The sequence below is a fragment of the Amblyomma mixtum genome, chromosome 2, assembly GCF_055824585.1.
Source record: "Amblyomma mixtum isolate Tamu chromosome 2, ASM5582458v1, whole genome shotgun sequence".
NCBI classification, from domain to species: domain Eukaryota; kingdom Metazoa; phylum Arthropoda; class Arachnida; order Ixodida; family Ixodidae; genus Amblyomma; species Amblyomma mixtum.
This window is the reverse complement of record NC_143013.1, coordinates 254,536,325-254,560,021: the sequence shown is the minus strand read 5'-3', so window position 1 is coordinate 254,560,021 and position 23,697 is coordinate 254,536,325. Positions and strand designations below refer to the sequence as shown.

Sequence of the window (23,697 nt, the reverse complement as noted above, 5' to 3'; positions counted from 1 at the left end):
GCAACTGCTTGGCCCGAAAAAGACATTCAAATTCAAGCCTTGACAAGCAATTCGAGCTGTATGTACCGTGTAGTGGTCTTAGAGGGAATTCAAGCCTTGGAAAGCAATTCGAGCTTTGTGCACCATGTGGGGGTCTTAATTAAAGGGATTGAGACATTAAAATTTTTTATAGCATATTTTCTGTTTGGAATAGCGGAATTCACTGGTTTCTCATGAAAAGATCTACAATTGCTTCTCAACTCAGTTTCATTTTCAATTTAAGCAGCTGAACTGATGTAATGAATATAAATTAGAGCTTAGAGATTCATCATAACTGCTAAAGCTTTAAGTTGGGCTAGTTGGTAGTCGGTATCACACATATTGACTAGCGAAATTCACACACACATGACAAGAGAAGGCGACAGAAAACACTAGCGTGTACTAGCGTGTGTTCTGTCGCCTTCTCTTGTCCTGTGTGTGTGTGAATTTCGCTAGTCAATATGTGTGATAGACATCGTAGTTGGAGCTATGACATCATAATTAAGGCTTAGCTAGATCTTACAAGGCTTATAAAAGCTACAGTATATTTGCTTCTTCGTCGTTTTAATTCAATTTAGCTCTTACACTAGCCATCTGTAAGAGTAAAATGACAAGTGAGCAAACAGCTATCTATGGCAGTTTTTGTATGCCTCACGTGACCTCAACTTTTTAATGGGTGAAGAAAGTCAGTTATAAATGATTTATTGGGGCACAGTTAGATTCCACGCTGTTACCCACACCATTGCTGTTGTGTGCACTTCTTGCAGTGGGATTCTTTAATTGATTTTCTGGGGGTGGGGGGGGGGGGTGTGCTTCTTCGAACGTTTGAGAAAAATAAACCAGCCTGCCACAGCATACTCCTGTACATTTCTAATGCTCTATTCCATCACCTTTCTCTACATGTGCAGGCCGTGTGCATCATGCACTGGGCCACGTGAACCAAGCATGCAGCTACCTGCAGCAGGCTCTGCAGGCGTGCGAGCAGCTCGGGGGTGGGAAGCGGGAGGAAGAAGCCCGCGTGCGCCAGCGGCTCGGCCTGGTCCTCTGGCTCCAGGGCGATCTGGACGGCGCACAGCAGCAGCTTGCTCGCGCTCACGACTTGCTGGAGGCACTGATGGCAGCGTCCACTCTCGGGGAGCACCGCGGCAGTGACCCGTTTGTTGGAGAGTTCCTGGGTGACACGTCGCAGGCGCTGCAGGCAAGCTGGTTCTTGTTTCTCACTGCCGATGCACTCGCTCATTCCTCTCTTCATTTGTAGCATGAGCTCGGAGAATACATATATCTGAGTACTGCCAGGTGATCGAAATGTTCGGAAGACCGCATTCACAAATTATAAAGCCAGACATTGACAAAAATTGGTTCTTTACTCGAAGTGGTGTGGCACTGGATGTAGCATCTTAATTCCACAGCAGCAGTGGAGCATGAATTAAAATACAGCTGGGAAAACCAAATTTTGTGCTTGCTTCAGTGTGGTAGATAATGCGTTATGTCAGCAGCACTATTGTAGCCTTGGTACAATGTATTGGACCGGTAGGAAAATGAGCTTTTTTGGTTAGACATGATGGGGATGGAGATTGTTAAAGATTTCACACTAGTGATGCTCCCTAAGTTTCCTTTCGTGGCACAACACTACGAGCCATCCACTGTGTCCGAGGGAAGGACAGCTCGGCACGTTACAAGAAAAGTTGGGAAGCATTCATTACCCCCCCCCCCCCCTGAGGGAAAGCGGTGTCGGTGTGTGATGGTGATTTGTGTGTGAGGGTGGGCAAGCGGAGAGGACGATTGCTTCGTTAAGGTCAGGTCACAGACACCCGTCAATCCTGGAGAAGCTAGCCTCTCGTTTTGACGCTCTCCAGCCAGTGTTTCTTTGGTGTATAGTTGTAAATAAATCCTCATTCATTGTTTTTAAAAATATTTGATCTCCTGTATGTCATTGAAAAATGAACAGAGATAGCACAAAAACAAAAGGATGCTGGGAAAGAAATAGGCAAGATGAGCGCTAATAAGTGCTTCTTTCCATATCTTTGTCTTTGCCCTTGTGTCCTTGTGCTGTCTTCACTTCCATCCTGTCGTAGTATTAGATAAAATTTTCAGGCAATGCTGTGCATCCTTCGGAGTAAATAATGAAACAGTGCAGTCATTTCCACCTTTTAATTTTCGTTCGTTAGACTGCACAGCCTTTTGTCTGACTGGCCAGGTCGAACTGAGTGGCTGCTCACGTCTTAAGTGGTTGTTTCCTACGCAGCGGGTGCTGGTGTCCTTGGGCAGACAGGACGAGGCCCTGCTAGTCGCAGAGCGCAGCCGGACCCGCAGCTTTGCGGAGCGTGCCCTGGAGACCCGCCGGAGCCCCCTGGTATCCAGCGCCTGTGTGCCCAGCAGCCTGGCACTGCTGCTGGAGGTGGTGAACCGGCAGAAGGCCACCGTCCTCTACTTCAGCCTGGCCGCCGGGCACCTGCTCATCTGGCTCATGGTGCCACACAAAGGTACAGCAGCACATGGCCGCGCATTTGTAGTTGTTGGCATTAAAACAATTCACCTGCATGTGTTCATGCTTTTTTACGTCCAAGCACTTTTTTGCATGTTTAGCATTTTTTCGAAAAGAAGCCTTTCTGGCATTAGCAGTGACAGCACCAGTGGTGGGGACATCTTCTGTATGCTCTGATGTCGCCACGTCTCATGACCACACATCACGAGGTGGCCATATGGAAACGGTTTGTTCATAGTGATGTCGTCGCATGTTAGTGACCAGTCACTAACATCAATCAATCAATCAATAAGTTTTATTTTCACCAAACTAAAATATACATGACGAAAAAGGGGGGTAGGAGAAAAAGCTGCACAATAGCAGCTTGACAAAGCTCCAATCACCCTGGCAACAATGATAGCACTGGAACAGTTTAATTTCTGCGACGACATCACTATGAAACGACATCACTATGACCAGGCGAAAATTGTAACTGGTCTTACTGGTTTAAGGAACAATTCCCAGTTGATTCCAGTTGGTTTCCAGTCGACTGCAACTGGAACTCAACTGAAAGCCAACTGGAATCAACTGGGAATTGTTCCTTAAACCAGTTTGACCAGCTATGGCTACCAGTAACAAGGGGTGTACTCTAGGTGGTCTAACAGTACTGCATATTGGGCGAGTTGGTTAACATACATCTTGCAAAATTTTAGCGCGAAAAACATGGACAGAAAGAGTGGACGACACGAGCGCTTTCTTCACTCAGTAGTGAAAAAGTTGCTAAATTGTTTTCCTGCATTTCACTTTAAGCAGGGAAGTTGACGTTACAGAATTTCAGGCACTCAGTATAAAGAAAAGAGTCTTGCACTTCTACTGACAAACAAAGTGAGAGCTATCATGAAAAGACTAAATTTTTAATTGGTGAGCAACTTTGCTTTCTCAGCCAGACATATACTTATTGGAAGAGTGTGTCTGACTTGTGGAATTGTGGCCACTGTCATAGAGAAACAGGTGACCAGCTCTCTTGCTTTGGGTATCGCTAGGTTGTTCTTATTTCTTGTCGTAGTACATGCTGGCAGTAAGATCTATTGTGAGATGCTCCAATCCGCAGAGTGTGAACTATGAGACTTTGAATGCTCCATGCTCCTGTGCTGACTAGTGCTTGCTGACTGCTTGTTCCCATTTCTTTCTTTCTCTGCTATGGCAGTCATGCAGTGTGTAAGTAAACACTTTCAAGTTTCTGTCAGAATAGTTTACTGTATAACAGTGGTGACCTATCACAATCTTCCTCACTGTCCCTTTCATATCTCTTGGCAGGCATTGTGAAGTTCACCGAAACACCGCTGAGTGAGAACCAGTCCGAACCCTTGCTGCCCGACAAGGATGGCAAGCTTCCCAAGAAAGCGCCTCTCCTCGAGCGTCACCTTCTGGCCCTGCGAGAATCGCTGGGGGTGGATCCCGATGCAGAGGACGCTTGCCAGAACCACTGGGATGAAGCCAGCGACCGGTTTGGCCAGGCAAGCAATTTGTCTCTGCTTTTTGTAGATTTTACTTATTTATTTATTTATTCCTCAAAGGTCCCTTTCGGGACATTATATGAGGGGTGGGGATAACACGGCAAAAAAAATATTATACATTATTAGAAAATGGACAAAAATTATGTTGATGAATAGGCTTCCTTGATAGTGGTCTTGAACAGTCGATGATTCATGATGGTGGCCACTTCAGCAGAGAGGTCATTCCAGTCACGGGAAGTCTTTGAGAAAAATGATTGCTGGAATGTGGTGGTATGTGCACGTTCAGGGTAAACAGCGTTCGGGTGGTTATGGTGGGAAATGCGATGCACACGTGGAATTAATTGGTTGGTTTCTGGAAAGTTGTGGAACTTGTGAAATAAACAGAGATAAGGTTTAGATTTTCTAGATTTTCTCATCTTAGATTTTATTCAGAAAAAGAAAAGAGAAATAAAGCACAATTTCGATGCTTGTCTCACTTTGCGAAACTCGTGCAGGACCCAGAGCGCCGAAGCGGCACAGGCTTCAGCCGCCTGGGCAACCGAAACCACCTCCTCAACAGCTCCAACTACAGCCTGAGCAGCCTGTTCAGCGTGGGCAGCGTCAGCGTCACCTCCGGTCCTGCCAGCCGTGCGGGCAGCATGCGTGCTCCACGACCGCACTGGCCGGGACCGCCGTCCCTACATGCGCTCTACGAGCTGCTCGTCGGCCACGCGGAAGAAGAGCTCAGCCGGTTTGCGGGTCGCGACCTCCTCATCGTTCCCGACGGAGATCTCTACCTGGTGCCGTTTGCGATGCTTCGTGGAAACGGCTCCACCGAGTACCTGTGTGAGAGGTTCAGCCTGACAGTGCTGCCTTCGCTGTCAGTGCTGCGTGCCTGCCAGCGTGCCAAGGCGGCAAGACAGCAGCAGCAGCATGGCCAGCAGAGAGCTGCAGCATTCTCATCCACGGGTGCCGGGGAGCAACTCATCTCGCTGATTGTCGGCAATCCTAAGGTTAGTGGGTCTGTAAATCCCTGCGAGCTTATTTACATCTTTAGGATTTAAAAAATTTTTAGAAATCTGGAAATTTTTGCGCTGTGTTGATGAGGAGTTTTTATGCAGCACATGCATGCCACCTTATTTTTTTTTTAATCTGTCACATTTCCTTAGTTTCTTTTTGTGGCCGTGTGAGGCATCTTTCTGTTCAAGTTCTTTGCTTAACTGCCTGTATTGCTCCTGCATTTACTCAGCCTCGTGCTATGTGTTTGTATTGCCCTTTCAACATTCTACTTGAGTTTTGCCATGTTAATGTGCCATGTTAGAAATTATTCATGGTAACTTTTAAAAATGTAGAAAAGTGGAGCCAAGTTCAAACCAGAAATAGCAAGGTTGAGTCAGTTACCTCAAAAGGTGATGGGCTCTTGAAGACTAAGTTTTTTTTTAGTATTGAAGCACATTGGTGCAACATCATAGTAAAGTTCCACAGGTTCTTTCGTCTTCCTTGCACCAGGGGTGCCCCGTCAGAGACGGTTGGTTTCTCTCAAGACTGAAGCTTCTTTCTTCGCACCAGGGGTGCCCCGTCAGAGACGGTCTCAAGATGTGTTGACACGCAGGGATAAAAAAGTCAATAACTGAAGATTTATATACAAATATTTACAGAATATACAAGTTAGATACAACGGCAACAAGACAAACAACCAAAAGGTGGATCTGGCTAATACTAGGGGAGGCCCCTACTCGGCGTTGCCGAAGATGCGTTGCATCTCACCTTAGCACAGAACCCTGCTTCCAGCTCCGGGGCCCGGTTTTAAAGCCCTAAAGGCCCGGCCCACATTTCGTAGCTTCCAATCATGTTGTGCTCTCAACATGATTGGTTCTTCAAGGGCATGGCCAGCCCTCCGGCTTCAACAAAGTAAAACCACCCTCTCCACCACTAAATAAACATAAAAACAAACACAAATACCAATTCGTGCCAGCACGTGCGCGAATCGGTTCCGTAGGGTGGGGGGACACCCGTACTTGCCGGCGCGTTCGCGAGCGGCCGCGTTCCAAGAAAGGAGACGCTTCGCTTTGAGCGCCCCCAGCCGCGTTCCGATGACCCCACGTTCACAACCGATCCCTTACACGCCCTTCCCAAGATTCTACAAGGGGCTCAAATGCCACTTTTAGAATTACAGCAACAAGGGATCGGTACAACTCATAAATCCACCCTGTGGGTGACATGCCGCAGCTACACCAGCACTGGCACCAACAAAACCAAAAACAAAAAAAATGCAAAATGCACACACAACATAAGCAAATTCCACAAATACACACGGTGGCATGCCTGCCGTGCGCCGTAACACGGCGTCCATGTAACCAGTTCACTTGCATGCACGCCCGCGTCCTGCTCGCGAACGAGCACACACACACACCGACACTCGCAACTGGAGCGTTCAGTAGCACTCGCACGACGTCCGTAAGTGGCCACGTGAGCCTCCTTAGTCGCACCGAGCGTCCCTGTGTGCGTTTCGAGCCACCACGCGTCTCAATCGATACGATCAATGCCCAATGGCTACTACGCTCATTAGGCCGGTGCCACAGCGGGGCAAAAATTCAAAAATTGCTGCCCTCCAGGATCGAAAACAACGTCCTGATCCTCGATAAGTCCAAATACTTCAGCACGCGACACACTTGAGGGAAAGCTTTCTCCGCCGCGCCGGTTCGAAACGCGTACTGCGTGAGGAACATAGCCCCTGTCCAGCCTAATCATATCAGTGCGACCACTTTTGCCACACGTGATTTGGCGTTCTGCAGCACGGGACGTACTGTTCCCCGCGCCGACTTCTACCGTGAAAGCCACGCGCCTGCCTCCTGTTACTCTACCTCGCTTGGAGCCATTTGCCCCGTTCCTGCTCAGGTAAACACTGACGTTGCCGTTCCCTGCTTGATAGGCATTTGCCGGCTTCGTGGCATCTTCTAACTCCGAGGCTCCATGAGCTCCCTCGCAGTCACTTGACCCGAGCTTGCCTTGCGGCAAGTCGCCACTCATTTCTGGGTCCTCAAAGGACCTGGCCGGACACACACCGGGTGCGTTCGACAACTTTGCGGCGCTCTGCCCGGTCGGCCCAGCAGGCCCACCTCCGTTCTCTGCCTCGGATGAAGGGCTCTTGCCACCAGAAACGCTACGGGGCACTTCATGCCCTATGGCGGACACAGTGGGTGTTTGCAGCAACGCCAGATTTTCACCTGTTACTAGCTCTGTGTCAGAGGTCACAATCTTAGACATAGAGCGTGCAGGAATTCCACCGCTGTCCTGTTTGTTATCGGGCACCTTGGTCTCGATTGGCCCTAGATCATGAGAATTGGGCTGCTCCTGTTCTTCGCTAGCCGCCCGCGGTGGCGGAAAAGCTGCGATATTTCCGCGCCCTTCAGGAATCTCGTTCTCACTTCCTGAAACATTTGCGGCCTTTCCTAACGAAGATGCGTTCCCGCATACCGGCTGATTGCTTTCAGCGTCCTCACTGCTATTTTTGTGACCTGTGCATGACAAGCAGAAGGCTTTACCTTCCAGCACAGGTGGCCTCTCGTCTCGCGACTCGGAGCAGTTGTCCCTCGCTAGTTCACTAGCTCTCCTAGTCTCTTTCAGCTTAGCCAGCTCGAGCTCTAGCTGCTGGCGCCTTGCTTCTAACTCCTGCAAATCCAGAGGTTTTTCCTCGCATAGCGGCGCCTTTCCTCCATTCACTTTTGCAAGCTCAGCCTGATAATAAGCTAAGCGCGCCTTCGCCAATTCCACTCGATACTTCACATCAAGTGAGGGTCGGCTTGGATAACTCTCCATACCGCCTTCCGTACCCCTCAGCTGTCCTACCGGCTCGAACACAGGGACGTGAACAATGCGTCCAAGGAAACTCACGGTTTCGATGCGTCGATCTGCATTGCCAGCTCCTTGGCGTCGGAGTCCACCTCCACTTTCACCGCACGCTGCGATGAGCTGTCGGACGCCGCTGGTCCTGTGCCCGCTGCTGTCGCCTTGCTTCGCGACGCCGGTGACTGTCGAGTTATCGACGCGCTGCTTTTCTGGACCGTATGCAGTCCCGCGTCGCTGGACTACTGCTGTGGTCCTTGCATCCTTGCCGCCGTCTCTCCGCAGGTCCGTTCTCGAACGCTGACCTGTTACCTTGTCGTCGCCTTTCTCCCTGCCTTAAAGTCTTCTTCCTGCGCCGTCTTTTGATGGCCGCAGGATCCTGTCGACTGCGCCAGTAAAGTTCCACAGGTTCTGTCGTCTTCCTTGCACCAGGGGTGCCCCGTCAGAGACGGTTGGTTTCTCTCAAGACTGAAGCTTCTTTCTTCGCACCAGGGGTGTCCCGTCAGAGACGGTCTCAAGATGTGTTGACACGCAGGGATAAAAAAGTCAATAACTGAAGATTTATGTACAAATATTTACAGAATATACACGCTAGATACAACGGCAACAAGACAAACAACCAAAAGGTGGATCTGGCTAATACTAGGGGAGGCCCCTACTCGGCGTTGCCGAAGATGCGTTGCATCTCACCTTAGCACAGAACCCTGCTTCCAGCTCCGGGGCCCGGTTTTAAAGCCCTAAAGGCCCGGCCCACATTTCGTAGCTTCCAATCATGTTGTGCTCTCAACATGATTGGTTCTTCAAGGGCATGGCCAGCCCTCCGGCTTCAACAAAGTAAAACCACCCTCTCCACCACTAAATAAACATAAAAACAAACAGAAATACCAATTCGTGCCAGCACGTGCGCGAATCGGTTCCGTAGGGTGGGGGGACACCCGTACTTGCCGGCGCGTTCGCGAGCGGCCGCATTCCAAGAAAGGAGACGCTTCGCTTTGAGCGCCCCCAGCCGCGTTCCGATGACCCCACGTTCACAACCGATCCCTTACAATCATGAAAGTAGCTTTCAGTGCACTCATACAGCTTATAATATTCACTGGCACTTAATTTTGTTTATTTCAAGCTAGCTTGTCTTTTCTAAAGCCTGTTTCAAGACATCCACATGAATGTTGTCACATTACTGCAGCACTTCTTCATTATGATATACAGATGAAAAAGCATATCTGCTGTGTGAAGTGCTTACATTGGTTGGCAATTTTATGCACACACTCTGTGGCAACTTTCTGTGCAGGACAAGCGTAAGATTCTTAGTTAAGAAATATACTTCACCATGCTGTGAAATTCAGTGGACAAACCTGTAGTTATTACCTTCAGTTACAGTTAAGAATGCTTGCATGGATTAGCTTGGCAGCTTTGTTGACATCTTGGCAGGTGTTCGGCACCACCAGCCTTTTGCAAGTACAGCACATCTGAAAAAAGGATCTGTCGTTTACTCCCGTTTTATGCCCTGAACTGCTGCTCTCACCTAATCCAATCTCCCAATGAATCCAGCTTTCGCCCTGCACGCTGGAGTGGCTTGGCTGTGCGGAGATTCCACACGCAGAGCAGGAGGCAGAAATGGTTGCCGAAATTTTGGGTGGCGAACCTTTGCTGGGTGCCGACGCCACGAAGGAGATGGTGATTGGCAGGATGGCACAGGCAGAGTGCATCCACATCGCAAGTCATGTGTCGTGGAAGGTGAGACCACTGATCTCTTCACTCTTCGCTGAACATAGAACAGTGACAAATGAAGCTTGTACTTGTTAGTCATGCTGCAAGTCTCTGTTAAGTTATGCCCTGATCTAAGCTCACAGCTTAAAATGCGGAAACTCGTGAGTTCTGGTCGTCGCTTACAGCTGAAATCTGAAACTTCGAAAAGTGTTGTTGTGTCGTCATGTCAACAACCATCATTATCTACAGCTGCTTGGACAGAGGTGCAAAATTCATCTATGCTCAAGTAACTAGCAAATTTGGCCTTTGCCATTTGGGACAAGTCACACGTGTGCTACCCTTGCAAATACTCTTTAGGGATGAGCATTGGCGCCGGGCCAATCTATGTTTTTGCATTGTATCTATCCTCAGTGCCGCAGATCTCTAGAAAGCAAGGAGTACTTTTATACTCACCCCTCTGGAGCGTCGTAGCACCAGGGATGTTCCAAGAGTCCAACTGTGCCACTAAGAAGCATGTCCTCTTGCCTGAGATCATTCGTAGGAGGTGGTATCTTTGACAAGGTGCCACTTATAAAGTTGTGAGCATGGTGTGCTCACAAGGGACAGACCAGTGTTGCAGCTTAACATGTACCACGTTTGAACCTTTTTTTTTTTGCTTTTTAAAGCCTGATATGCCTTGGAAGAAAACAATTCGGATACAGAGCTTTCCACGGCTTTTTATAGGTCCCTGGAATCGTGCTGGCATCGGGAGCAGAGTTTGCAGAGGATGAAGAAGCAAGTGGGGAAGAAGGAGCGGATGGGGCCCGACCTACAGCGGACGTGCTGTTGACGGCCTCTGACGTGTCCCAGATGCGACTGTTGGCTCGCCTGGTTGTTCTCAGCACGTGCCACACACGATCTTCGCACGGACGAGTGGATGCTCAGTCGCTGGAGACTCTGGCTGGCGCTTTCCTTGCAGCAGGAGCACACTGTGTCCTCGTGTCGCTCTGGCCTGTTCCCGACACTGCGCTCAAGATTCTGCTCAGGACTTTCTACTCGTCCCTCATGCAGGTAAGAGCATTGTGCTGCGGACATCACCTGTGACCTATGTGCATAGAGTTCGGGAATTATCTTGGCTAGGGCAAATGTTAAGGAATCTGGTTCATACGCAAATGAGTAACACAATTTTATGACTTGTACGTGGCAGCTATTTACAGCACAGCTCAGCAGGACAAAAATCTCAGTTTACCTTATGTCAGGCAGTCAATTTCAGTAGCGAGCTGAAATAAATTTTGCACGAATTCGGGTGAAAAAAAAACTAAACAAACATAAAGGCTGCAGACATAGAGCTCAGAAACATTCTGAAGCAGGTGTTGACTGGCGGCTTTAAGAACTGGCAGCAGGGCTGGCTTATGTGTATTGACAGCTGAGGGTACAACTATAATCGTCACTGGAACTAGCTGGGGGCCAATTCAGTTTTTAGTTTTTGTAGCCTTGGTCTCGAAAACCTTTAGAGAAGCACTGTAGCTGCCGTTACAGTTGAGATTATTCCACACTTGTGTTTTCCTCCTCGTGGAGCAGGGCTCCAGGGCCAGTGCAGCACTGAGCGAGGCCCTGTGCACGATCCAGACCACCAAGCAGTTTGGCCACCCAGCCAACTGGGCCAGCTTTGCCCTGGTGGGTGGGGACGTGCACCTCTCCAACCAGGTGGTGCTCATGGGACAGGCCCTGGTTGAGCTGCTCAAGACTCCCGACAAGTGCCGAGATGCCCTGCGTGTTGTCCTGCACCTGGTACATGCACTTCCTTTTTGCGCTGTTTATAGTTTGTTAGACTTTTCAGGAGCGAGCTGCTTCATAGGGGGTTGATTTTCTCATCACTAAAGCAGTCCTGTCTGTTCACTCATTCTGCATATCATGTGCGTTTCACTAAGTTTTGCTGTGTGAGAGCCATGAACCAACTAGTCAAGAAGTGAACACTGCCAAGTTGTTTTGATGGTAGGTAGCAATGATACTGTATTCTTGACCATGCAAGTCTCCTCTGTTGGTGCAGTAGTCTTCCACATAGTAATTGGCACTTGTGGTTGGAAAACATGGGAGCATTATGCAACATTAACGCAGGCACTGTGTTGCACTTTGGCAAGAAGTTCATATAGCCGTCTAGTGCTTTTTTTTGTGTTCTCACCTTTGTTCCATCTGTTTTATATTTAGTTTTCAATGACGTCTTCCCAACTAGCCTCAAAGTCTGCATGGTTCAGTCAATGTTAGATAGCAGTCTTGAACAACCTACTGAAGACTTGTTCCCTACTGAGTTTGAAGGGCCTCAGTATGAATGAGCATGTTTGTCCCTGTAAACTGTCATTTGTATTCTGGAAAACACAGCCTAATGGCGTGTGTGAAAAAGGAAAAAAATATAAAAAAAGCTCTCAGACTCTGCTCTGTCCCCCTGATGGTAAAGTAACAGTGATATGCATATCACAACTACATGACACTGTCCACTGCCAACCCTACCCGAGTCGCATGACAGCTGACACATTTTCAAATGCTCACTCTCCAACCACGTGCCCCATCCGGGCAGCATTCCTAATGGACGGTGGGTGAATACAGGATTTTTCACTTACGATGCAGAAAATGTTAAGAGACAGCAAGAGAGCAGGAGTTAGTGACATCCTAGCCGAAATCAAGAAGAAGAAACGGGCATGGGCAGGGTGTGTAAGGCAAATGCATATAAGTGGTGGTCCCTTTGGGTAACACAGTGGATCCCAAGGGAAGTTAAACATAGTGGTAGGCGACAAAGAGTCAGGATGGCGGATGAGATTAGCAAGTTTGTGGGGATAGGGTGGCTGCATCCGGCACAGGACAGGGCTAATTGGGGAGTGGATAGCTATGAGAGAGGTGTTTGTCCTGTAGTCGATGCAGCTGGGTCGGTGACGATGAAGAAGTCAACATCGTTTACCACAGAGAAAGACTTTCGTACAGCTATCGCTATGAAAAGGAAACCAATGAAGTGGTTCCTTATGTGTACTGTATGTGCCCAGGTGGAGAAGTCTCTGCAGCGGATCCAGAGGGGCCAGAAGAATGCCATGTACACCAGCCAGAAGTCCATTGAAAGCAAAGTGGGGCCCGTGTCGGGCTGGAAGGAGCTGCTCGTTGCCGTGGGGTTCCGCTTTGAGCCAGCCGCCAACGGCCTGCCAGCCTCCGTCTTCTTCCCGCAAGCAGATCCCGGAGAGAGGCTGGTCCAGTGCAGCACCAGCCTGCAGGCACTTCTTGGTGCGTACTACTGTTGTGTCGATGGGCGCTCATTTCTGTTCCACAGATAGCCCCAGAATTTTTCTCTATGGTTGAAGACCTTGGTTTGTTGTTTTGAAATGCTCGACTCTTAGGTGCGGATAGGCCGCTGTGGTGGCTCAGTGGTTATGGTGCTCCGCTGCCGACAGGAAAGACGTGGGTTCGATCCCGGCTGTGGCGGTTGAATTTCTATGGAGGCGGAATTCTAGAGGCCCGTGTACTGTGCGATGTCAGTGCATGTTAAAGAACCCCGGGTGGTCGAAATTTCCGGAGCCCTTCACTACAGCATCTCTCATAGCCTGAGTCACTTTGGGACGTTAAACCCCATAAACCAAACCTAGGTGTTGGTTGAGTATCAAAACTACTTTACAGTGTTGAGGCCATAACAAATGTTTGTTAAGCTGAAACACTTGAAGCTTTTGTGCAAGTTGATCAACAGTTAACCGTCATGAGACCTAGGTAATATTCGAGAAGTATGACACAAAATTTGTACTTCGAGGTGTTGGTGCTGTTCAATTTATCTGTTTGCATAAGTACTTTCCGCCGAGTATTTACGAATACATGAACATTGCCTAATGCATACTTTAGCGTAATCTTGAAGGATGTGAAATTAACTGGCTTGAAAAGTGCAGTACCTTGCTATGTATGTACTACTGCCCCTAGCTGTTGCTGTTGCTAGATGTTGGCTGTGGAATTTACGAGTGCAATACGATGGCTTTCGTACTCGTGTGGTTGGCCCACAGCTACGGGAGAATGGCGCACTTGTGGAAAGCATCACTTTGTGCTCGTAACTTCAACTCCACTGCTAGTTGTGAGACAGAGGTCAGTGATATGAAATGAGTTCACTAACGTTCGCAAACAGCACGAAAAAATGCTAGTCATAGAAAGAGGCAGGATATGTTGTGTTCCATGTTGCATTGGCGCTGTTTGCTAACTTGAAATTGTACTTCTTAATAATGAAAATTCAGATGTTGACACATGTTGATGGGATTCTTTGTTCTGTGAATGTCACCACTGGGCTTTGAGATGCTGCTAGTCGGATACAACTAAAAAATGAAGCGGCAAATACCTTTAAATGACATCAATGACATCAGTCAATGACATCAGCCAGTTGTGGAAAGGTTGTGGTTAAAGGGGTTGTGAAAAGAAAATGAAGCTGCCCGGTTTTAATTTTTACTGCTTCCATAAACATTAGACATGCTGATTCCGAAATATTTCGACTCAATATTGAGTCTGCATTTAATAAAGCCCGTTCGAAATCGCTGCCTTTTTGTGCTCATGAAACGACCATGCGCCGCCGTCGGGTGGAACACGCACTACTCGACTACGTCATTTTAAGATCTTCAGAAATGTACGGATATCTTCAACTTTCGTTTGCCCTAAAATAATAGCTTTATGAGAAATTCAGAAAGTGAAACAATGTTTTCCAATTATTTGCACGCGTAATTACACTCTGTTAAACTGCAGCGCGTGGTCATACATCAATCACTGACCTGGGACCAGTTTCGGTTTCGGTTCTGCTTCTCCATCCTCCTTGGCTTAAGTATCAGCGGCTCGATATAGCCTTGTTTACGTGAACCTATCTAGGCGGTGTTCCTTGACAGCGGTGGTTTGAGTCAGAGAATCGAGATGAGCAAGGTCAGCCCATCTCGACGACTCTCTGTTTACATGAACTCGATACAAACGAGTCAGCTATCGCGGCGCGCATCGGCTCCGCGCTTCTCTTCTTTCCTGCAGAAAAATATATTCCAGAAGCGTGAAGAGGGTTAGGCATAATTTGCAGACGGGGCTGCGAGTCAACCCACCCCTTGCGATAGAGATAAAGACTCGAGTCCACGACCGGGGTCGGGGCTCCCGCAGGCAGAGATGTCACGGGCTCTCGGCATGACTGCTACTTGCCGGGCGCGCGACGTGCCGTTGCGAGCGGCGTAACAACGACTGACAGCAGCTCGCCGCCTGCGCCCAACCGATGTCAATGACGGCCGCACGCGGCGCGTCGCACTCACAAGGGGCAGAATGCAAGCGCGCACAGCGCCAGCATCATATTGACGCGGGGGCGCGTTTCTCGGGGCCGGCCTGTCAGCCTGGATGCCGGCCGCCGGCGTCAGAAAAACACGCTAGTATTATTTGTTCACGCTCATAACAAGCCCTGGAATAGATGAATGCCAAAAATGAATCATTTTTGAGGGTCTTTGGCTGATGCCGAGTTGCTGGCAGTATTTAATTCGGCGATACAAGCAAATTTCATCTCATGACCGCTTTATTTACTGCCTGGTCGCCGCTCGCATAGCTGGCATTTGCTAGCTCCGCTGGCGTCGCGAAAATCGAGCATATCTTTATTTCAGTATGGGACAAGTTCACAGTAAAAGGGGTGACGAGAGTAGTACCTTTTACAGCGCTGACCAGTTCCGAAGCTCCCTCGCTCAGCTGCGGTATCGATAGTATCGATGCAAAACCAGATAGGCTTAGCGACGACCAGGGCTGCCGGCAAGCCTCGCAGTTCATCGCCCGGCGCGTCCGCAGGCGGCGTCGTTGCAGAAAGCTCGGCATGCTGCCACTGCTCGAACATCACAGGCAGCCTTTCTGATAGCATGGCTGTTTTGTCATTTCTGGTGCGAATGTAAAATACAGCGAGTCTGCAGGCCGGCCGGCAAGCTTGGATCCCGTCCGCTAGCGTCATAAAAATGAGCTAAAGATTTTTATTCACGTAAATAATAAACTGTGGGAGCAAGAAGTGTGGAAAATAGATCATTTTTGAGGATCGTTGAATAATGCCGAGTTGCTGGTAGAAGCAGCAACTGTAATACGAGCAAATTTCTTGCCACAGCCGCCGCTCAGCGGCCGCTGCCCGGCCGTTGCGGTCCGGCTTGCGCGCCTGGCGTCCGCTATATAGCTCCGCTGCCGAGCGCACCGCAACAATGACCATATTTTTTGTTGTGAGACGATGCTGTTGACAATAAAGCGATGCCAAAAGCAGGCATTTTATTATAACCCAGGCTACTTCCGAAGCGCTGTCCACCGCGGCTTCGATGTGTGAAACAGGCCTAGCGACGACCAGGGCAGCCAGAGAGCAGTGCAGTTCGTCGCCCGGCGCGCCCGCGTCCAGCGCCGTTGCCGAAAGCGCGTTACGTGGGCAGGCATGCTTTGTCGCCGCCCGAGTACAGCCCGCAGTCTTTCTGATAACATCGCTATTTTGTCTTTTCTGGTGCGAACTTAAGTAGCCAAGCAGCGCGCAGGCGCTGGTGTGCGGTGGCAAAGTGTTACACCGGATGTGGCCCTGGCATGAGTCTAGCGGCGCAAAGATGCTTGCCGCTCCGTGTCCCTGCTTGCAGTAGGCGGCCGTTCGCAAGCGGCGACTGGTGCGGCGCGCCGGCCAAGTTTTCGCACATATGTCAGCTTGACAGCTAGCAGACTCCATTTTGAGCAGACGACAGTACCACATTCGAGTCAATATGCGTGCTGTAACCTCGGTCAACTATGGCTAAACAGGCCTCGCTAAGCCGCCATGTTGTGTTGACGACAGAAGCCTCTGATTGGCTTCTTAAAATGACGTTTGCTGTGAGTTGAGGGGGACGCGCGCTGGGAAACCGAAATTTAGTTTTTTTCGCTATTCAATCAACCCAGACGATGAAACGAACCATGGTATACTTTTGAATGAAGGGTCAGAATTCCAAATACACACGTCGTTCAAAATTTTCGGAAAACGTTTCACGACCCCTTTAATCCGCTTGCACTTTCTAGTGGGACATACCAGGGGGCTGGCAGGTGAAAAGGAATTACCATTGATTAACCAGGTTAACCATGATCTCATGACGATTGGCCGACGTCATTGGCTGGAGGGCTCCCTTTGAAATGCACTTTACCATTTCAGTCTTCCATTGCACTAGACTATAGGGGCTTAGCCAGGCATTGGTGTGAAGCACATACCTCAGACGGTGGTGAGCACTAACCTCGCTCTTTGCAGTTGGAGCCCAAATTGGCAATAAATAAAAATGTATAATTATTTATTCATTGTGTGCTGGAACAAATGATCTTAGTTTATCATGATAAGTGATGGTATATTGATCAGTATTTTCAATTTCGTACTAGAAAGTATTCCACCCAGTTCATAGACCTTTCCACAAATTCTGCAGCGCCACCAAGCGGCCGCGCAAAGCACTCTGGGAAAACGGAGCGCCGCGGCGCCCGCGGCGCCGCGCTCGCGTCTTTTCGTCCGTCTCCGACGTGCTTTATCACCGGAAAGCCTTTCTCTGCCATCTCGTCGCCATCGCTGTTTCTTATACCTGTGCTACACGGGAACATCCTAATGACATCTGAGCAGAATTACATTCGAGAATTGGAATGACATTCGGACTCGACGGACGCGCGCGGTGCTACACGACACTTTCCAAACGCATTCAAAGCCTTAGCTCGTTTTCAGTTTACAACGATGATGACGGTCATACTAGACTAGTCCGACAACCACACTGTATATATCACGCTCAACAGCAGCATGTTATTATAGTGAAATATCTAGTTTACTATGATGTGATTGCAGTGGGACAAGTTTTTCAGGCCAACGACACCAACGAATCCGATCGGCAGACGGTCAGCCTTGTCGGCGGCTGAGCGAAAGCACAGTGATGAGGCGGCGATGTGAATATGTTCGCGCTTCTAAATGAGCGAAACGAACGGCTATATTTCACATATCCACACCTGAACACCCCCCCAGCGATAAGCGCTTGCCAAATTAATTTCCGTCGACGACGACTCCTTTCTCTTCCGTGACGACTAGGCCTAGCGAGTCAGCAGGGTTGGATCTGTGATTGCGGCGGTTGTGAAGAGCGAATCATAAGCTTTAGCGAATGAAAATGGTCACCGAGTGTAGTTTTGGCAACAGTGACCTGAAATCAACTATTGCTTACATCGCAGGGCACGCATATGATGAACGGGAAACGCCGGTGTGACCCAAACTGCCGAGCCGAGCTTTACGGCCAGCAGCAGTCGTCGCTGTCGCTAGCTTGTGGATAACAAGTTAGGCCGTTTCAGTTAAAGCAAACGGTTGCCAAACATATTTCTGGATAAAGTAGTTTAAAATAAAGTAGTGGTCACGTCGGAGGAAGCCGGGGCAAGAAGCGAGAAGCGCCGGTTTTGAGCGATGTCAACAGCCCGCTTTCAAGTGTTTCTCAGGCTTGCGATCGCATCATCGCTTCCCACACATTATCGCACTGCGTAAACAAGCACGGCTACTGTCGGTAAAAAAGAAAACAGGTTGTTTAATAGAACTAAAGCGCCGGTTGCTTTTTATGTCATGAAAACGAGCACTAGCTGTTCGTACGCAGCGATGTAAACAACAGTATGAGTGCACTCGTGCTCATCGGCGCACTCCTGAGAAATTTCATGCTGACGCGGTAGATGTTCATTGCTGTAATATTATCTTCAAGCACTCCCTTAGACAGACTAACAGATAACCACCACAGCAGTGCGCTGCAACATTTTGCTAAGAGGCAACCAACAACGCGCACGAGAAGACGCACAACGCCTGAACACGACGGCAAACACAGCAACACGCTTGACAGCAGCCGACGCTGGAGGCGATCGCTCCTTTCTCCCATCATGCTTTGCGCGGATCCGCTAGGGGATGGCGCGGCGCTGCAATTTGTGGAAAGGTCTATCGTATTCACAATGGTGGATTTCTTATTTTGTGGATTCACAGTGCACATGAGCATAATCCACCAGCCTGGGAGAGTTTTCAATGTCCTTGACTTCCTAAAGTTAAAGTAGTTCAATAAATGAGCTTAACTAATACTAAATCGTTTTCCTCTTGTGATTGTTTGCAGGCCTGTCGGTGATCTCCCTAAGTGCCATATCCAAGCTGCTGTCGAGCCCAGAGTATGCAGATGACATCATTGAATTGGTATGCGCTCTTGACTGTTTGCAACATTTGGTAGTGGAATTTCAGGCTTCAGTTGCACCGTAAACCCCCTAATAAGGCTTGCTTAAAAATGTGAACTTAAAATGCATGGGTCAACTCATGAACAGGGAGGGTGCACTGGTGATAGACATGCAAAGATGCAGCGCTATATAGAATTCATATAATTTTATTCTTTGACGCATACTAACTCCCAACCTCACATTTGCTATGAACACACTTATAATCAGCCTTACTTAACAAAATCAATTGATTATAAACGCAACTACTTGACAGTACAGTCAGGTTTATAGTGCAGTGAAGAGTAATCTGGAAGCTAATGAACAGGAGCAAATTTCTTTATGTCTGTTGTGCTTTGCAGTTCTAAGGTTCATGCGATATCAGGATATAAATATGTGAGGAAAGTGTGTACGTCACTCCTGTGCACTCAAGAATGAAATTTCACACTTTTGTTTGAGAAATTGAAAAATGAAATTCTGAAAATGGAAGCAGCATGTTTTCTTTTCTTTGCCCTATTCATGCTAGATTTATATGCATGGCTACAGACACGTTGCACTGACACATGTATTCATTTGTCTTCCAGATGCACCAGGTTGTTGGACAGCTGGGCAAAACCGAGCAGGACAGTGTCGAGTGCCATGTCAGTGTGAAGCTGTGGAGTGTGCCAGGCTGTCACGAGCTACTCGCCTCATTAGGTAAGTGTCGCCCCTGGAACCCTGTTGAATGCTTGTGTGTGTGTTAGCAGTAATCACTATGTCCCTAGGCTAGCAGATTTAAAGAGAAACAAGCATTTTAATCCAAGGCATTCTTTAGGCGTTAAAAGATATAATTGGATGGTCACATGTTGGCTTGAAACAACAGTATAATCTCTTGCTTTAATTGGAAGCAGATTGTTGGCAATACGTGTCCATTAGACAGCATTGACAGAATGGTCCCAGTTTAGTTACAGCCTTCTAAGGCATGACCTCTCCAAGGTGAAACAGTTGTCATAGAAAGATCTGCTGTAGATTCCCAAAAAAGCCTTTTTTTTTTGTCACTGAAGCTCATTTTTGTGATTTGTCTTTGCTGATCACTCAGAATTTTTATCTTATGTTTCAATCATTTCCCTATTGCAGTGTTTTTCTATTGTCCATCTTAATACGTCTATATTCTAGTGTGCTGGGTGTAATGAGACTAGCTTGTGCTGTCAGTGACTTTTTGCTTCTGCCGTCACTTCAAAACATGCTTCGTTTGGCTTTAGTCAAGCTGCATGAATGCACCCTTGTGCAGTAAGTAGCAAAAATGGCCTAGATGTCTTCCTTATGTAAACAAGTCTCCAGCATTCCGACTGGGGAATTGAAATAAATTATAGTGCTTGGTTTTTTTCAACTTATGGTATAGGAGGTAGGCTGAATGCAGGAAACAAAACTTGCAAACTGCACAGGGTAAATAAATTTCAACATGCCTAACTCATTAAAAAAAAGGGGGGAGGGGATTTTTTTTTTTCGTTTTCTTCAGCAGTGGTTGCTTTGTGCAGTGTGATAAACTACTACATGCTTTGCTTTGTGGCCTCGCAGGTTTTGACCTCATGGAAGTGGGCAAGGATGAAGTCACACTGAGAATGGGAAAGCAGGCAAATCGCAGGTCGATTCAGTTTGCTCTTCAGGCTCTCCTGGCTGTATTTGGTGAGTGAAACTTTTGATTGGAAATCTGTATGGGTCACACCAGACTCGCCAGTTACTCCTTCAAGGCTGAGTTAGGTTATTCATGAACTTGTTTTACATTTCTTTTTAACCATTCAGAAGTCAGTCTTAATGTTCGTTTTTGAATGCAAAAAAAAAAACGGCCAGTAATCGTGCAAATTTCCAGAAAGCTGTGAAAGGGGCATTCAGGGAAGACACAACAGTTATCTCTCTCTTTTCAGATACTCAAGAAGCACCAAAGAACCTCAACTTTGACGATTCAAGTGACCTGGACAGCCTAGACAGTGATGCCCGCACGGATTCATCACCACCTCCAGCGTCTGGTCTCGGATTTTCGTCTGGTCCTCTGACCAGGCCTCGCTTGGGCCAAGGCACGGGAGCCTTTTCCAATTACGTCAGAGCGAGGGGAGAACCTGATGGCCGCACCGCTCCAGCCTCAGACCAGAAGAATAGGGACAGCGACACCTTCACACCGAGTCCTGTCAATCCAGTGAGCGCAGCGTACACGAACCTCGTGGGGCTCGTTGGATTCAAGCCATCCAACGCTGCACTGGTGCAGCAAGGCAAGATGAGGGCGCTGTACAACAATGACAGTTCACCACTCGACGACTCTGGGAAGCGGCCTGACAGTTCTTCATCTGCGAGTTCAGACTGGGATGCCGGTCAGATGACGGTCCGTCGTCAGAACGGAAACACCAGTAGCAGCAGCAGCAGTAGTGCTCGTATGGCTGCACCCAGTGAAACTGTGGAAGCAGCGCCATCTGCAGTCTCAAGAAAGGCACCATGTTTCGAGTCTCAGAGCAGCGACTCTGACAGGAACGACTTTTCGTTGGACCGACCGCGGTTCGGAGCTGGGATCTCGAGGCCACCGCCCCCACCTCTTGCCACGCCTAGGACGAGCTTAGGTGGCCAATCCAAGCAGAGCAGCAGACGCCCGAAGCAGACAACCGCCGAACAGCAGGAGACGTGCATCGAGATGAGCACACTGCTGAGCCCGACCTGTGGCAGCAGCGAGGGACCGTCGCAGAGAGACCGGAGCATGCGGGACCACATCTTATCCCACCAGATGCGCCACTTCTCACGTGCACCGCCAATTTCGGACGTGTATCATGACCGGAACCTCGGCCTTGGCCTGGCGCCATCGCTGTCCAAAATTCTGGCGGATGACGGCGGGAAGTTGCTCTCGGAGCGCGCCGAAGAAAACGGCACTGCAGAAGCAATAAGATCGAGCTCTCCACCACCGTTAGTGTCAAGACGATGCAAGCCACCTCCGCCACCACCAAAGATTGCAGCAAAGCCACACAGGCTACAGAAGGGCCGGATAGGAGACATCATTCGTGGCTCTGTTGGAGAGAGCAACGGTTTTGCCTTGGCACTCGATGCGGAAAAGGCAAACACTGCGGAAGAGCGAAAGCCCAGCAGTGAAAGCAGCGATGATGGCTCATCACAAAACAGAGACGCTGTGTCAACAGTGCGGAGAAAACCGAAGTCTATAGGTGCCGATGATAGCTCACAGACTGCAGTGTCGGAATGTTGAGTGACACTTAATTTGTGTGCGTGTGTGAGTGTACATGTGTAAGACTAACTAGATCGAAGCACTATGTGCTATAAAAAAAAGGAACTGGACACAGTGTTTGTGCACTGTGCAACGAGTGGACAGAATAGTGAAGAAGCACCACTGGTGGTGCTATCATTGCCATACCCTGTTTACAGGTAATGCAAGTTACTATGTTATTATTTATGTGAGTCTGTTCAACCGTATGCATGCAAGGCGAGCTGCCATGAGGCATACTGAATGTAGAGCAGTGTGCTGAAAAATCTGCGCTTTTTCCAAACTCGGCACAACTACGGACTGTGGGTATCCTGAGGTGCATTTCCTATCAACTGATTCCTGTGTTCTGTTTTCAACCAAAGATGGTACCACCTATTTACTAGTTTGGTAAATCACGATGGCTGTTGTGTGCACGTGTTTAAAAAGACAAGAAGTCATATGCAAAGAAACCATATAGTTTCTTACTATTACCTAGAGGGAAAGCTGACAGCCCATCTATGGGAGTTTGCATGGAGGCCCCTCGAGACCACTTCAGCCACTATGGGCGCTCAAAGCATCATGGGGCGGGGAGCTACCGACTGCGGAACTACAACTTTTGGCCAAAAAATAATCGAAAAATAAAGCTGTTCGATAACTACGAATGTCCTAACATTCAATATCCTGTCTGTAAATTGCAACAAACGAGCAGAAAAGCATTTAAGTGCAAAGTTTGCCCAAAATAAGAGCTGGCTAGCTTTCCTATTGGCCAAGTAATGAACACTACAAAAACTAATACTTCGTAATTAACAGGCACATTTTTAAAAGTAAATATGTTTTAAAAAAAAATGTTGTTTAGATACTTTAAGAGGCTTTTTAATGAATTTCGGAAAAGTAAAACCTTATATTGGCGTCGTGTGTCGTCGCGTTTTCACTACTATGGTTTTTGCACACTGCGTTTGCGCGAAAGTCGTCTGCGCACACACGAACAGCGTTTTTGGTATGAAACGTCTTAGTAATGACACTCAGTGTTCCTGAAAAACTACGACTGTCTCGCAACAAGTAGCTCACCGCCCCATGATGCTTTGAGCGTCCATGGTGGCTGAAGTGCAGCGCCGCCAGCTTTCCCTCTAGGTAATAGTAAGAAACTCTATGCAAAAAAACAGTCTGGACGATGGTGTTATTTATCGCAGTGAAAAACAAAGAGAAGACACACCACCGTCTTTGTTCCAGGCTGCAAGTATTCAATTAATCTGTAGCAACTTGTCCAGTTTAGTGTCATGAAATTATCCACTGTGCATCACAGTTTTCCATGGTGACATGATTCAACAATGAGCATATTTTTTGCAACTGCAGTTAAAACAGTTCAGTCTGCTGTCTACATACTGTCTAGAGGTAAGCTTTGTGTGCAGTGCATGACTGGTTTCATGCACTGTTAGCTTTTTCACTTTTATGTTTAGTTTATTGTTAAACTAGGTAGTTGGATTGGTATTGTGGACCACTCCCATACAATCGTATAACTGGGGCGACAATATCCTTTGCTAGGATTCTGACAGCTTTTCTCAAAAGCTTACATGGAGTAGGATTTAAGTGGTTTTTCATACCGTTTCTTTAGCACTTGCAATAATTTTGCAAATACATTCGGCTCCCAATAAATCAAACTCGAAGGGGACCATAAATTTGTTCAAATTAGGCCAAATTAGAATTAATATGTCTTTTATATATGCCGTATTTTCCACACTATACTTGTTCAAAAGCTGAGATTTTGCATGGTCAGGACC

General features: G+C 48.1%; 1 protein-coding gene across 1 annotated transcript in view; it reads left to right on the top strand.

The window, feature by feature from the left end:
* LOC149363586 (tetratricopeptide repeat protein 28) overlaps positions 1-23,603 on the top strand; it is a 116,840-nt gene extending 93,237 nt beyond the window's left edge. Inside the window, exons 16-27 of the mRNA XM_089573572.1 lie at positions 927-1,216; positions 2,264-2,501; positions 3,800-3,999; positions 4,494-4,991; positions 9,373-9,558; positions 10,255-10,581; positions 11,092-11,301; positions 12,546-12,777; positions 18,615-18,691; positions 19,290-19,401; positions 20,263-20,370; positions 20,610-23,603. Of these exons, the coding sequence (XP_089429698.1) occupies positions 927-1,216; positions 2,264-2,501; positions 3,800-3,999; positions 4,494-4,991; positions 9,373-9,558; positions 10,255-10,581; positions 11,092-11,301; positions 12,546-12,777; positions 18,615-18,691; positions 19,290-19,401; positions 20,263-20,370; positions 20,610-21,925 (3,794 nt within the window). The 3' untranslated portion in view covers positions 21,926-23,603. The remainder of the gene's footprint in view (positions 1-926; positions 1,217-2,263; positions 2,502-3,799; positions 4,000-4,493; positions 4,992-9,372; positions 9,559-10,254; positions 10,582-11,091; positions 11,302-12,545; positions 12,778-18,614; positions 18,692-19,289; positions 19,402-20,262; positions 20,371-20,609) is intronic.
* Positions 23,604-23,697: the final 94 nt, after the last annotated feature.